The sequence below is a fragment of the Anarhichas minor genome, unplaced genomic scaffold (genome assembly GCF_050575085.1).
Source record: "Anarhichas minor isolate MPS153535 unplaced genomic scaffold, ASM5057508v1 ptg000007l, whole genome shotgun sequence".
In the NCBI taxonomy this organism is placed as follows: Eukaryota; Metazoa; Chordata; class Actinopteri; order Perciformes; family Anarhichadidae; genus Anarhichas; species Anarhichas minor.
Window position 1 is genome coordinate 5,903,931 of NW_027466453.1, and position 16,035 is coordinate 5,919,965.

Genomic DNA, 16,035 nt, shown 5'->3' on the forward strand with positions numbered 1-16,035 from the left:
ACAGAGACATAAGAGCGTAGTAATATGAGCATTCCTCCTCGTCTCTTCCACAAATACCCATCCCCCATCCTCCATTCCTGCCTGTTAACGCATCCCTCACTGGGCATGCGGGAAGTGAGCGAGACGGTGGATGGGGGGCGCTGCGGAGTCGCACAGGAGGCCGGTCTCTGCGATACAATCTACCAAGAGAGGGGGGTGAAGGAAAAAAACCAACTGGGTAGGTCGGTCTTTGTTTCTGGCTAGGAGGAAAAAACCGAGAGACGTTGCAACCGGAGAGGATTTAAACATCAGCGTTCACCATTAGTGTAAGTCAACTACGATTCGGTTATGAGTTCGAGAGAGTTTTGTCTGTGTTTCACGCCGCTGTGGAGAGGATACGTGCGCTTTTATACGGCGCTTTTTTGTTGAGAAAACGACGAGACCCGACATTACAGTGCCGCTGCCGTGGCGCGACAGTGTGCAATGAATGAAAATTGTTTTTGGAAATGTGCTTAGAGCGGAGCACCGTGCCAAGGGTACGGGTGGCGCGTTGGATCAATCAGCCCCGGCGATGAGGGATGCTCTAACCTTTCGCACGTCGCCGCATCTCGAGAAACATCTCGAAAAACAACACATTTTTTGTGCCCAATTGGCCTGTGCGAGCGTGGCCGGCTAGGCTAACCGGACTAGCTCGCTAGCATGCTAAGCACCGTCGGCAGCCAGCTTATGTTGTGGTATCAATACAGGCTTTTACCTAGCTAGCATGCTAGCCTCGGTCGGGCTGCTGTTCTTTGTCGCTTTTACCCAACAAATATAGTGTCGTTTTACCGGCGAGCCAGCTCTCCGGCGAATACCGGGAAGCTCGTATTACGTTAAGTGAAACTGGGGGTTTAAACGATGAGCTTACCGTTTGTGAACGGACAAAGTGTAACGTTAACTATTAAGTCCTGCTAGGCCTGGCTAACGCTGGTAAAGCTACCCGTGCTAATACTAGCTATCTTAACTGTTACGTGATACAACGTGTTTGTAAAGGTAAACATTGTAACAACCGGAATGGCGCGAAGTTTTTACTTTGAAAAGCTGTTCTCTCTGTGACTTTCAGCGGCCGTCTGTGTCAGCAGCGGTTGTGTATTGTTGAACGGAGAGGCGTCTACATCATTCTTTTGACCCATAAAGTGACAGTTTAGTTGACCTCTTGAACATCCACTGTGTGTATGAAGCTCATCATTTGTATGTATGGCTTCATCTCTTTAGTCTCTTAACTTGTTGCTCCCAAATCAGAAGTGTGGTATCAGTGTTGTGAATGATCTTCTTCCATTCAGCAACCGACCATCTGTTACAACTTGAGTTCTCAAAGGCTCATGATTGGATATATTTGAAAGCACAGTGCACCCCACAACCTTATAAAAAGAGTTGTGATTAGTTGTGATTTGGAGGTTTTGGTTTAAGTTCGCACAACAACAGCAGATCTGCTATTTGAGTGTGGTTTACACGTGACAAAGCACCAAACAATACATCTTAACAAACACAACAGCAGCATCACTTTTACAAAATAGCTCTTCAACACGCTCGGAGGTTATAGAGAGCCGCTTTCCAAGTACGCCGCTAACTGTCCTGTACTGTTTCACTGCACCATTTACGTATGATTGCGATTAACAGTGTAACTGTAATTTGAGAGAGTCGTCATGGTTGAGTTTTTCATATGTAAATATTACGGTGCATTGAGCTCGTTCGGGTTGCGGCGAGCCGGACCTCAGCAGGTCAAGCCCAACCGTGTCTGGTGAGTTTGTGCTTCAGAAAAAAGAAGCTCCCATGAGGGGTTTTATTATCTCCATTTTGCAGTCTTTAATATTGAATTCAAACAGTTTGTACATTGCTAAAATGATCAGAGTTGATTGTGTAGCTCAGTCTCCTCCATCATTTGGACTCAAACAACTACTGCACTGTAAATATTTAGAAAAATATTCTGCGCCTTGATTCCTGTTGTCATCTCTTCCTCACAGGGGTACTTTCTGCTGCCACACGTTCCCAGGTTCCCCTGAGAGATGTCCACTCCTGACCCCCCGATGGGAGGGACGCCTCGGCCGGGACCCTCCCCAGGCCCAGGGCCGTCTCCGGGAGGCATGATGGGCCCGAGCCCCGGTCCCTCTCCCGGCTCGGCCCACAGCATGATGGGGCCTAGCCCGGGACCTCCCGGATCTGGACACCCGCACCCTCCACAGGGACCCTCGGGATATCCTCAGGACAACATGCACCAGATGCACAAAGTAAAAAGCTGTTTATTTGTTTCCTTTTTGGTAAAAAATACACGATTCTGTAAGTTTTTGTGATTATGCAGTAAGAACTAACTTTTTTTACCTATTTGCCTCCAATATAGCATTCAAAATGAATGTTCCAACCTCTCATCAAAATGCGTTTCATGTATGATGATCTTTTTAATCAGCCCATGGAAGCCATGCATGAGAAGGGGATGCCCGATGACCCCCGCTATGCTCAGATGAAGGGCATGACCATGAGACCAGGGGGGCACAGTGGGATGGGACCCCCTCCGAGCCCAATGGACCAACATTCCCAAGGTAACGTCACGCAACGTTGCGTTTAAGGAACGTTGCGTCCTGAGTCGAAAGTTGTCGACGGATGAAACATGAGAAAATGCATTTCTCCTGCGAATGTCTTTGGTGGCGTGCTCTGCAGTCTGCACGCGCCACGAGGGTTGCCAGTTTGAATCCTCAGATTACTTGAGTCGCTGTAGTCGTTGGAGAAAAGATTAGAATGGAGGATCAACTTTTTTGTCCTCGAAAAGCTCCGCACAGTCAGAACGGATAACGCAGACGTACAGTTTCTGTGTGTGTGTGTGTGTGTGTGTGTTTGTGAACCCATCCAGCCGGTTTCTCTTCTTGTGCTGCTGCTGCTGCTCATTTGGCAGCATGAGCAGACAGCAGTAGGCAGGACAACGGGAGGGGCGGGGCTGAGGGGCTTCCCCTTTCAGACAACAACAAAGGCAGCTGCGTCTACAAAAAGCACACAGTCAGTAAGCAGAAGAGGATAGGAAGTAAGAGATGCAGAGCAACACTGATGTGAACCAATTGTGGTGTGTTTGATATGTAGATGGTTCCGTGTTTAACGGAGGTAAAGAGTGTTTTGTTCAGTTGTTTCTTGGGCAGTCTTGGAAGAGAATAAAACTACATGTTACTTAGCTTATACTCAGTATTTTAACTTTTATTTAGGTCAAATCTGGCTGAGTTAACATAAATTGAAGCTTCCGAACCCGATTCATAACGGAGTTGTGTTAGGACTTGCATACGAACGTACTGCGTGCTACATACTCGGATCAGTATGTACTGCATACTGCCTACTAAATTAATGATGAAGTATTCCATTAGCAGCAGACCGTTCACACTGAAGTAAACTCAAGCGATACGTCTTCTCTGTGTCACATGACCGTATCGACCACGACGTTACCGGTCAAAGCTACCGTTGAATGGAAATTGTTAATCACAAATCAACATTACCTCTTCCTTTCAATATTTTCCGGTATTCATTTAAGGCAAATTAAGATTATTACATGTTTTAGCATTTTCCACAGTATATTTTATACGTGAGATCCTGCGTATTTCCCTCTTAGCTGTGCCTCAATGTAACTCGCCGTCATTCCTAATTATTTAATCCAACCAGTTAATTGTTAAAACCGTCTTCCTCGCAGTCCGTGGTTTTGGGGCGGTTGTGTATATCCACTCTTCTCAGAAATTCTTGCTAATCTAGTGTAAATCTACACGCTAAATCAATCGGAACGCACCTCGTACTAAATGTTACTTCACACTTAGTATGAATAGTACGTTAGTGTGCGATGTCTAACAGAGTAATGAATCATTTCGCATACCCATCATGCATCTGTTCCGTGTTCCCCAGGTTACCCCTCTCCACTGGGAGGCTCAGAGCACGCACCCAGCCCTGTCCCAGCCAACGGCCCTCCCTCCGGCCCCATTATGCCCGGCGGTCCCTCCGGCCCCATGATGTCCGGCGGTCCCACCGGCCCCATTATGCCCGGCGGTCCCTCCGGCCCCATGATGTCCGGCGGTCCCACCGGCCCCATGATGCCCGGCGGTCCCCCCGGTCCCATGATGCCCGGCGCTCCCCCCGGCCCCATGATTCCCGGAGGTCCCCCTGGCCCCGGGGCCGGCCCCATGGAGGGCAGCGGGGACCCGAACCAGGTAATGGGTCAACCTAACCGCGGGGGTCCCCAGGGTCCGGGCGGACCCAGCGTGGCAGGAGTTGGACCCGGCGGTGCAGCTGGTCCCGCGCCTTTCAACCAGAACCAGTTGCACCAACTCAGGGCTCAGATTATGGCGTACAAGATGCTGGCCCGCAGTCAGCCCTTACCGGACCACCTGCAGATGGCCGTGCAGGGGAAGAGGCCCATGCCGGGGATGCAGCAACCACCGATGCCCAACATGCCGCCCTCCACGGGGCCTGGTGTTGGGCCTGGAGTTGTTCCTGGACCCGCTCAGGCCAACTACAACCGACCACACGGTGAGTTAAGTTGGGCCCACAGGAAGCCGGTTTAGTGTGTTTTTGTAATGATATCCAAGCACGAGCTTTGAACAAAGAAAGCAGAATGTGTGATAGCTCAGCAGAGACACCTGGTGGCTGAAAGTGAATTCATTATTTATTAGCTTTCATAATATTCACTAAATGAAATTGTTCTTCTTGTTTTAGGCATGGTAGGTCCTAATATGGTGCCTCCTGGACCTGCAGGAGTCCCCCCCGGTATGCAAGGCCCGCCTACCAACGGACCCCCTAAATCATGGCCTGAAGGTAAACTTAGTCTTGCGGCTCAACTCCGTCATCACGTTGCGTGTTTCACATGCACACGCGGCAGGATCTGACCTCTCCTGACTCCTCTCCTGCAGGACCAATGGTGAATGCCGCGGCCCCCTCAAACCCTCCACAGAAGCTGATCCCACCTCAGCCCACCGGCAGACCCTCTCCCGCTCCCCCCTCCGTTCCCCCCGCCGCCTCCCCGGTGATGCCCCCTCAGACGCACTCCCCGGGTCAGCCCGCCCAGCCCCCTCCCATGATGCTCCACCAGAAGCAGAACCGCATAACCCCCATCCAAAAGCCCCGCGGGCTGGACCCGGTGGAGATCCTCCAGGAGAGAGAGTACAGGTGAGGACAGGGTGTGGGTGAAACGCAGCGCTGAAGTGTGCAATGTATATTTCTTTCTAACACGGTATTTAAACTTAAACACTCAAAATACATTTAAAAACCATCATTTCATGAATTTGGCATGAATCTATGTATTCTACAGGCTACAGGCCCGTATTGCTAACCGTATCCAGGAGCTGGAGAACCTGCCTGGCTCTCTAGCCGGTGACCTGCGCACCAAGGCCACCATCGAGCTCAAGGCCCTGAGGCTGCTTAACTTCCAAAGACAGGTAGCCAAGAAATTATACGCGCAAGAAACGCTTCAAGTGCAGCCAACTGTAGCACATATTGAACCCTCCGTTCCCAGGTGGAGAAGACGCAGTGTTCAATGCGTCTCCTGTTTGTTGTGCCCACAGCTGCGTCAGGAGGTGGTGGTCTGCATGCGCCGGGACACCGCTTTGGAAACGGCCCTCAACGCCAAGGCCTACAAGCGCAGCAAACGGCAGTCGCTGCGCGAAGCGCGCATCACCGAGAAGCTTGAGAAACAGCAGAAGATCGAACAGGAAAGGAAACGTCGGCAGAAACACCAGGTACGCCTCGGGGAGAAGACTTCTGTGGGTGGGGGCGGTTTAAAGGGCAGAGGGGCTCATTTGTCCGTCTGTATGAATATTCCAGATTGTATTCAATTAAACCTCCTGTTTTCGGGGCTTTTTTTTTTATTATCTAGTTGTGACTTGTGATAGTTTTCCCAAAAACGAACAGATTTATTCAAGACAGCAGAAAAAAAACAATATTTCTCAACAGAGCAAAAAGTTTAAAGAAACAAAAGGGAAAATAGGTTTCTATTCACTATTATTTGTCAAATAATATAACAGCTGTGGCTTTGTGTCTTTTCCGTTGACAGGAATACCTCAACAGCATCCTGCAGCACGCCAAGGATTTCAAGGAGTACCACCGCTCCATCACCGCGAAGCTCCAGAAGGCCACCAAGGCCGTCGCCACCTACCATGCCAACACCGAGCGCGAGCAGAAGAAGGAGAACGAGCGCATCGAGAAGGAGAGAATGCGGAGGCTGATGGTGAGACTCAAAAAAAATCTATCAAGGAGGCACGCATGCGCTTGTTTTCGCCGTCGACCGTTTCAGGAATATCTAGACGTTGTAGTTTTTAGCGGGTGTGTTCATTGTTGAATTCCCCCCCCCCCCCCCAGGCTGAAGATGAAGAAGGCTACCGTAAACTTATCGACCAGAAGAAAGACAAGCGTCTGGCCTACCTGCTGCAGCAGACGGACGAGTACGTGGCCAACCTCACCGACCTGGTGCGCGCCCACAAAGCCGTGCAAGCCCTCAGAGAGAAGAAGAAGAAGAAGAAAAAGAAGGTGAACGTTTAGAACATGCAGGCGTGCATTTAATGCATTTAAATTGCGTTTTTTTTTTATCCATGTACATTTTTAAATGTTTGTTTTTCCCCCCCAGAAGCCGGTGACTATGGAGGGTGGTGGCCTGGGACCTGATGGAGAGGTGAGGAACACGTCTACTTGAACAAGAGGTTTATAATCGTAATGATCTACCTGACGTGGTTTTATTTACTCCAGCGTTGATGTTTTGTCTCCTCGCAGCCTTTAGATGAGACCAGTCAAATGAGCGACCTGCCGGTGAGGGTGATCCACATGGACAGTGGGAAGGTCCTAGCCGGGATGGAAGCGCCGAAGGCCGGCCAGCTGGAGACCTGGCTGGAAATGAACCCGGGGTCAGTGTCAAGTCTGCCTAACAATAGCTTAAGCGAGGGAGATGTGTGTATATATATATATATATATATATATATATATATATATATTCACTGTTTTGTTGAATTCGGTGGCAAATAGTGAAAGACGTAAACCCGTCGTGTCTCCGTAAATGTTTTTCACCGTGTCAAAAAAAAAATGTTGTTCCTCTCTCGCAGATACGAAGTAGCGCCGCGCTCAGACAGCGAAGAAAGCGGTTCAGAAGAAGAAGAAGACGATGAGGAGGTGTGTGTGCCACCGGGATCTCTACGTCAAAGCAAAATGGTCACTTTGTGATTTCTGGCAAACTGTTGTCTAAACTCCCCCCCCCCCCCCCTCCTTTTTTTTTTGCATCAGGAAGAAGAAGAGGTGCTACCTCATTCCTCTTTAGCTCCATTAGAGGAGAAGAAGAAGATTCCCGACCCTGACACCGCAGAAGCCGGTGAAGTGGATGTCCTGCATATCATCGAGTAAGATGGAACCTCTGAGATTTTGGTGTTCTTAAATCTTTTATGCCTTTGGGTCATCCACAAAGACTTCTTTAAGGCATTTATATGTTAACGTTTTAAATCTAGTTGTTCCCCCAAACCTCACTGTATTTTCCATCTCCTTCCACCAGACACGCCAAGCAGGACGTGGACGACGAGTACGGCAATGCGAGTTTCAACCGAGGCCTGCAGTCGTACTACGCCGTGGCCCACGCCGTCACCGAGAAGGTGGACAAGCAGTCCACGCTGCTGATCAACGGGGAGCTCAAGCAATACCAGGTACGCAGCCCGAAAACACGCCGCACAAAGTAGAAGAAGCCATCTCCGTTCAGTGAGCCGAGCCAAACCCCAAAGCCAACGTTGACCCCGTTTTCCCTGTGCAGGTCAAAGGTTTGGAGTGGCTGGTGTCGCTTTACAACAACAACTTGAATGGCATCCTGGCGGATGAGATGGGTCTGGGGAAAACCATCCAGACCATCGCCCTCATCACTTACCTCATGGAGATGAAGCGCCTCAACGGGCCCTTCCTCATCATCGTACCTCTCTCGTAAGCCCCTCCCCCTCCCCTCCATCTGTGAAATCACAAGACGCGCTTTTGCAGAAAACACGAGTTGTGTTCTTATGTTCACCTTTTTGTCTGTTTCTGTCTTTTGTTTTCAGAACTCTATCAAACTGGGTCTACGAGTTTGATAAGTGGGCCCCATCTGTTGTGAAAATCTCCTACAAGGTCAGTCCCTTAACAAAAAGTTTAAAATCAGAGGTCAATGACACATTCAATGATCTGTGTTTTTTTTTTTTTTTTGTGCGCTTTTGTCGTCGAACATAACCTGAAAGCAATTGCGTTCATTCTCAGGGGTCTCCAGCTGCTCGCCGTGCGTTCGTTCCCATCTTGCGCAGCGGAAAGTTCAACGTGCTGCTCACCACGTACGAGTACATTATCAAAGACAAGCAGGTGCTAGCAAAGGTAAGGGATCAACACTCGTAATTGGTTTTAAAGTCTCATGCAAGAAAATAAAAATGTCCCTCTAACTCCTGTGTTATCGTCCCAAAGCTTCGCTGGAAGTACATGATCGTGGACGAGGGCCATCGTATGAAGAACCACCACTGTAAGCTGACCCAGGTGCTGAACACTCACTACTTGGCCCCGCGCCGCGTGCTGCTCACCGGAACTCCGCTGCAGAACAAGCTGCCCGAGCTCTGGGCCCTGCTCAACTTCCTCCTGCCCACCATCTTCAAGAGCTGCACCACGTTCGAGCAGTGGTTCAACGCCCCCTTCGCCATGACCGGAGAGAAGGTGGGTGGCGGTCCAGAATCGGGTGCACCGTTGCGTCATGTTTTCACAAAGACCTCCACATAACAGTGAGCTGAATGTTGATGTTTTCTCTTTCTGTCCCCTCCAGGTTGACCTGAACGAAGAGGAGACCATTCTGATCATTCGACGTCTACACAAAGTGCTCAGGCCGTTCCTGCTGCGCCGACTCAAGAAAGAAGTCGAGGCTCAGCTGCCCGAGAAGGTCAGCTTGTTCGCGCTCGTTGAGATGACATTTCATTCCTTCATGAATGTTTAAGCTCAACATCAGTGGGTTTTTTTTTTAATCATATAATTGATATTTAAAATCTTTTCGTCCTTCGTCGCTGGTTTGTAGGTGGAGTACGTGATTAAGTGCGACATGTCGGCCCTGCAGAGGGTTCTGTACAGACACATGCAGGCCAAGGGAGTGTTGCTCACAGACGGGTCAGAAAAGGACAAGAAGGTAAGGAGAAGAAGACGACGACTTTTTACATTACATCGGTGAAAACGTCATTTTGTCGACATTTTAGTATTGTACCAAAAGTTTAGCTCATTTGAATGCCTAAACGAAACTGAAAAGCTCTCTCCTCTTCTACATGTTCTAGGGTAAAGGTGGCACGAAGACCCTGATGAACACTATCATGCAACTGAGAAAGATCTGCAACCACCCCTACATGTTCCAGCACATTGAGGTAAAGAAACAGAGGCTCCAACCTGAACGCACTAGGAGAGTAGAAACGGCTGCAGATGGAATGAACGTGACCGGTTTTTTTTTTACAGGAGTCTTTCTCCGAGCATCTCGGCTTCACCGGCGGGACCGTGGGCGGGTACGTAAAGCTTGAACTTGTGTGTTTGCGCTACGCGTGTGACGGTAACTATATGTCACACACTGGTTGCGTTCGTCCTGCTCATATGTTTCTCCCTCCTGCCTGCTCCAGAGCTGAACTGTACCGCTCCTCTGGGAAGTTTGAGCTGCTGGACCGCATCCTGCCCAAGCTGAGGGCCACCAACCACAAAGTGCTGCTCTTCTGTCAAATGACCACCCTCATGACCATCATGGAGGACTACTTTGCCTTCCGAGGCTTCAAGTACCTGCGTCTGGACGGTGAGACATCCGCTCAAGTGTTTGTGGGTCTAATTGTATTAGTCCTCAGTTGAGTACTCGCTTCCTGTGCACTCTTTAACAATCCTTGTCCTCCTCGTACAGGAACCACCAAGGCGGAGGACCGCGGCATGCTGCTGAAGACATTCAATGACCCGGCCTCAACGTACTTTGTGTTCCTGCTCAGCACCAGGGCCGGAGGCCTGGGCCTCAACCTGCAGTCTGCTGACACGGTCGTCATCTATGACAGCGACTGGAACCCACATCAGGTACGCCGACACACATGTATCTGGTCATCAGTGCAATATGGCTTATAAATAACCTCTGTACTTTCAGGCTATGCCATATTTATATCACTGTTTTAACCATTTGATGCGTATGATGGTGATCAACACAGCTCAGTATGTGAGTGTTGTCTGAATTCAAATTTTCTGTAAAATACAGTTTGCAGGCAGTAGTTTTTTATATTTTAGTCATTATTTAATATTTATTCATTTTGTTTGATATATTTGTGTATTTTTATTTATTCATTATTGACTGACTGACTTGAATGTGAAATTGAGGTTCACTGGAAGGTCATCTCTTACCGTAATTCCTGGTATACACACGTATATATGCCAAACCCATTCAGATGTAGGGATGGGGTTACATACAGTTGGATCAAGGCCAAAGGGCTAAAAGAGTTATTAATATGTGAAGAGGGGAACTTTAGCACAAAGCCTTCAATATGAAACAGTGAGTTGTGGGGATGCCGGGTTCAATATATCGCCCAATAGTAAAACAGAAGATGAGTCCATACCACCTAAGCTGTTGGCTTTCTCTAATATGTTACACAATTACTCATTTTTGTATCATTCCGTCTAAACTAACCACCATGTGCGTACCCCCCTACAGGACCTGCAGGCCCAGGACCGAGCCCACCGCATCGGTCAGCAGAACGAGGTGCGCGTGCTCCGCCTCTGCACCGTCAACAGCGTGGAGGAGAAGATCCTGGCGGCGGCCAAGTACAAGCTGAACGTGGACCAGAAGGTCATCCAGGCCGGCATGTTCGACCAGAAGTCCTCCGGCTGTGAGCGCCGGGCCTTCTTGCAGGCCATCCTGGAGCACGAGGAGCAGGACGAGGTCGGGGCTCAAGAAGGCTGCCGTCCTCGGGGGGCGTGGGTGAGTGAAATCTGAACCTGTTGCACTGTACCTCACCCGCCCACTCTCTTTCTCTCTTTCTCCCGTCTCTCTTCTTTATTTCCCTCTTTTCTTACGATTTGTGAGCTTTCATCAATACAGACTTCTCTTCTAGCGTTTCCCTTCTGACTCTTTTCTCTGCTGTTTTTCCCTTTTTTCTTTCTTAATCCCAACATTCAAATGTAGTTCTACTGACAACCGCTATTTACACTCGTACGTATCGTAAAAAGCAATATGAATTGATACATTTTTTCCCAGGTGAGGGTCATTAGTTCTATAAAGTGGCTCTGAGGTGCCCTTAGTCTCCTGTTGTTCACTTTTTGTCTTATTTGTCTGCAGGAGGAAGACGAAGTGCCCGATGATGAAACGGTCAATCAGATGATCGCCAGAAGTGAAGAGGAGTTTGAACTCTTCATGGTTAATCCCACTTCCTTATACATTTTTTCAAAATACTTCTTAACTTTATAATCTGAATCCACTAAACGTTTTTTTGTTTTGTTGTTTGTGTTCATTCCAGCGCATGGATCTAGACAGGCGCCGCGAGGACGCCCGCAACCCTAAGAGGAAACCCCGTCTGATGGAGGAGATCGACATGCCCAGCTGGATTTTGAAAGACGACGCCGAGGTCGAGAGGCTAACTTGCGAGGAGGAGGAGGAGAAGCTGTTCGGCAGAGGATCCCGCCAGCGTAAGGAGGTGGACTACAGCGACTCGCTCACTGAGAAGCAGTGGCTCAAGGTGAGACGTCGTCACGTTTAGTTGTTAGGAAAGATTTTTACTTTGCGTCTTCGGAGCATTCTAATTCCTCCTCCCCCGCAGGCCATAGAGGAGGGAAATCTAGAGGACATCGAAGAGGAGGTGCGCCACAAAAAAACGACCAGAAAGCGCAAGAGGGACCGCGACCACCACGACGGCGGCCCGGCCACGCCCAGCTCCAGCAGCGGCCGCGGGCGGGACAAGGACGAGGAGGTGAAGAAGGCGAAGAAACGCGGCCGCCCGCCCGCCGAGAAGCTCTCCCCCAACCCCTCGTCCCTCACGAAGAAGATGAAGAAGATCGTCGACGCCGTCATCAAATACAAGGACGGGTGAGGACGGCAGCGTAGATCCTCAAGCATGCTAGAATATGACCGCACTGAGAGGTTGTCGGAAATAATATTTATGTAATCTGAGGAAAAGAAGCGTCATTAAGTGGTAGTTTTAGATTCAGCATTGACTAACAGTGATGCATACTAAGAGACCTTGCCGCCTTGTTTCAGTACTAACGGGCGACAGCTGAGCGAAGTCTTCATCCAGCTGCCTTCGCGCAAGGAGCTGCCCGAGTACTACGAGCTCATCCGCAAACCAGTGGACTTCAGAAAGATCAAGGTGAGGAGGAAGCTCGATCTGCTCTTCGTGTTAAAGGGGCAGGTCAGATGTTTTTAAAGTGGGGTTGTATGTGGTACTTATCCATAGTATTATGTGTATATATGTATTACCTACAGTGGATGACGGTCGGCACGCCCCCAGTTTGGAGAAACAGACGGGAGTACCGGTGGGGAAGCAAAGAAATGTGCTGCTGTGGACGGGGGGGGCAGCAGCACCTAAAAAATCTGTTTAAGTGTACGATATATTTAGTGTATTTTCACCGCTGGCAGACAGCCCATTCTGAAGGGGAACTGAAACTCATCTGTGCTCTCTTCAAAAAAAAATAATCTTACCTCTCAGAACACAGGAGTAGGATCTACTTCAATTGGTTAGTTGGTTTGTGTCATTGCGTGACTTTGTTTTTGGTTTTTTAAAGGGTTAATTCGGTTTCACCAAAGTCACACAATAACACAAACTAACAGATCGAGGCAGCCGTAAACTAAACTACAGCGTACTGCCAGTACAATGTATGTTTTTGCCAAAGGAATCTGGTGGCTTTGAAGAAAGCATAGATAACAGCTTCTATTCCCCAACGTAAAGCGCTGAAAATAGTGTAAATATAGTGTACATTTGAACTGATGTTGATTCTTTTTGGTGTCTAAAAAAAAAAAAGTTTTGCTGCCCCCACCCCGTCCACAGCGTTGCGTTACTTTGTTTCCGTGCGGTAACTTCTGCCTGTTTCTCCAAACTGGGGGCGTTCCGACCAGTATCTCCTGTAGGTGATACGCCGACTGCATGAGTGCCTCATACAGCCCCACTTATCCAGACTATCCCTTTAAGAATGTGTACAGCTGTATCTTCTGTTTGTCTGACGGCTGCCTTCCTTTGTCCCGCCACCAGGAGAGGATCCGGAGCCACAAGTACCGCAGCCTGAACGACCTGGAGAAGGACGTGATGCTGCTGTGTCAAAATGCCCAGACTTTCAACCTGGAGGGGTCTCTGGTGAGTTAAGCCACAAGCGCACACTCACCACTGTTTAATATATCTGAGTAAATTAAACGTCTACAGAACGTTTCTCAGTCAAAATAAGTGCTGTAGGGGGAGTAAGCTGAACCTCAATGTTGTAGTAATCTCTTTGTGTAACTCTTTCAGATCTATGAGGACTCTATTGTGCTGCAGTCCGTCTTCACCAGTGTGAGACAGAAGATTGAGAAGGAGGACGAGAGCGAAGGAGAGGAAAGTGAGGAGGAGGAGGACGACCTAGACGAAGGCTCAGAGTCTGAATGTAAGTATCGGAAACGGAAGTGTTTCACACACCGAACACTGAAGCGTTGACGCAGGAGGCCGGGGGAGGCGCATTGAACGCGGCCGTGTTTGTGATCTTTTTTTTTTTGCTTTCTGTCAGCTCGTTCGGTGAAAGTGAAGATCAAGCTGAGCCGGAAAGAAAAGGGGGACCGAGGGGGAAAAGGAACACGACGGAGGGGCCGCGGTGCCCGGGCTAAACCTGTGGTGAGCGACGATGACAGCGAGGAGGAAGAGGTGAGACGACACGTTCCAACACAGGCGCAACATCCCTCTGAGAGGCAAACGCTGACAGTGATAGTGTGACGATGCTCCCTTTGCCTTTTTGTGTAATGATGTAAATATAGAGCTTAATGAAAGCTAGCGCTCAGTGTTAAATACAGCTATTTTGTATTATATCAATAACTTCTTTATTGACCAGAAATTAGATCGTAATATTTAAACGTGTCTCAGTGTGAGCGGACACTACGCTCTCGTGTAGCCTCTGTGTACTTCTGCTAGATAACGTAAGTGAATCTGTGTTTCAGGAGCGTTCGGCCAGCGGCAGCGAGGAGGACTGAAGTGAACCCACTCCCCATTGGACCAACGGCCTACTGAGCCCCTTGGCTGGACTTTATATATTTTACTTAGATACAGCAGGGAGACAGTCGGTGGCTTAGTTTTACTAGATGAGCTGATTTTTAGTGAGACAATTGTATTCTCATTAAAGGTATACCATTAACTGAAAAAAGATTAAAATATGAAAGCTATGAACCATTCACTTCCATATTTAAACCATTTCCCCTGTATGAATAGTAGTGTCTCTTTGCCTTTTTTTTGTTTTCTCCTGTAAGTGGAAAATTGACAGAGCCTGAATTATAGACTGATCGTGGGCCATACAGACAGCTAACTGTTTTTTTTAAGTGGTATTCATTTTGTTGTCTTTTTACTTTAAGACAAAGCGTACATGTGAACCAGGAGTCACTGCGTTCCCTGAAGTCCTTTTTTTTTTTTTATTTTTTTTTTTTTTTTGAATGCATGTTGTGCGTGTCTGTGGAAAAGCACCTGGGTGTGTCTTTGCTATTATCTCTGTGTTTAATTTAAGACTACAAGCGGGATCACGGTGCATCCCGCCCTACAGCCCCTCCCTCTCAGGTTGTGTATGTAAAGGGGGAGGAAGGGATAGGACCATTTTCTCGTGTCGGTGTCACTGGATTCCAAAAAGTACAATAAAGGCATCTCATAATTAAAGCTGCTCTTTGCTTTTGTTTGCCCCCAAAACAGAAAATGCACCCTGACACAGTTGCATGCACTGCACTCATCACATCTGTACACTAGATGGCCTCCTGAGAACATGCAGCTGCTTGTTTACATCTGCTACCATCATTTTTTTCAGTCGGTGTCATGTTTCAGGTCGTAGTAAATAGTTTTCAGTGAAGTCACATTCATTTTTCACTTTTACTACTGGTTCCTGTGGCATTTATTTTGGGTTTGGGCTATGATGGATATCTTTATATATATTTGGACATACCCATACACTGTGTATGAGTAGCCCCAAAGCTCTGTCAAAAAACTCAAGTAAAGCTACATCAATGCCACCAGTGTGCTCCAAATGTGTTCATTTGCATTGAATATTTTTAAAAAGAACTATTTAACTCAACAGAACTAGGTTTTTATAATGTCACCATGACTATGACATATTGCAGACTAAATTAGTGCATCTATTTTCCTAATACAGTATTCACTGTATACATTTTTTTTAATTTTTTTTTAAATTTAGTCATAAACCTGAACTGTAGATGTTTTGGTAAAGTTCTCCTCTATACTACACGCAGGCTAGTTGTTTCTCTGTTTGAACAGGGCATCTATTACCTTTTAATGCTAGTTTAGTGTTTCAACCATTTATACAATGTTACTTTTAGCTAACTGCTTCCACCACCAAATCGATTACTTTTAAGCAAAATAGTTTAGAGGCCTTCACATTACTTTAAGCTAACGTTATCTATTCCAACAATTTATCCACTAGCTACTTTTAGCTAACTTTTTTTAAATGTTTAAGCATTAATTTTAGCTAATATTTATTTACACTGCTGTGGTTATTAGTAAACTATTTTAACCATGTATGCATTACTGTTACTTTAGGTAAGTTAACTGTTTCAACCCTAAATCTATTACTTTTAGCTAACTAGCGTAGAGGCCTATACATCATATTTAGCTAACGTTATCAATTCCAACCATTTATCCACTAGCTACTTTTAGCTAACTATTTTAACTGTTTATGCATTACTTTTAGCTAACATCTATTTCCACTGCTGCTATTAGTGGTAATACTTTTTCTATTCTATTAGTACTCGTTTTTTTATATAATTTTTCCGTTAAAAGGCTTTTCAGTGAGTTTTTTCTTTTCCAAGCCCTCTGAGGCAAGTTTGGCTGTACAAATAAATCAAATTTAATTATTTAAACC

The 16,035-nt window shown here is 47.4% G+C and overlaps 1 protein-coding gene across 1 annotated transcript; it reads left to right on the top strand.

Annotated features, from left to right (window-relative positions):
* Window positions 1-150: 150 nt before the first annotated feature.
* Window positions 151-14,822, top strand: smarca4a (SWI/SNF related BAF chromatin remodeling complex subunit ATPase 4a). The gene is made up of 34 exons (XM_076083602.1): window positions 151-305; window positions 1,983-2,246; window positions 2,423-2,555; window positions 3,889-4,509; window positions 4,696-4,794; window positions 4,890-5,145; window positions 5,288-5,414; window positions 5,541-5,714; window positions 6,029-6,202; window positions 6,334-6,501; window positions 6,599-6,643; window positions 6,742-6,872; window positions 7,068-7,134; window positions 7,246-7,358; window positions 7,508-7,655; window positions 7,760-7,923; window positions 8,037-8,103; window positions 8,230-8,340; window positions 8,428-8,670; window positions 8,777-8,890; window positions 9,023-9,130; window positions 9,273-9,359; window positions 9,448-9,494; window positions 9,606-9,772; window positions 9,875-10,038; window positions 10,664-10,930; window positions 11,288-11,365; window positions 11,466-11,684; window positions 11,766-12,031; window positions 12,203-12,311; window positions 13,191-13,292; window positions 13,443-13,575; window positions 13,696-13,829; window positions 14,120-14,822. Exons 2-34 carry the CDS (start codon window positions 2,025-2,027, stop codon window positions 14,150-14,152), a joined length of 5,091 nt encoding a protein of 1,696 aa, XP_075939717.1. The 5' UTR covers window positions 151-305; window positions 1,983-2,024; the 3' UTR covers window positions 14,153-14,822.
* Window positions 14,823-16,035: the final 1,213 nt, after the last annotated feature.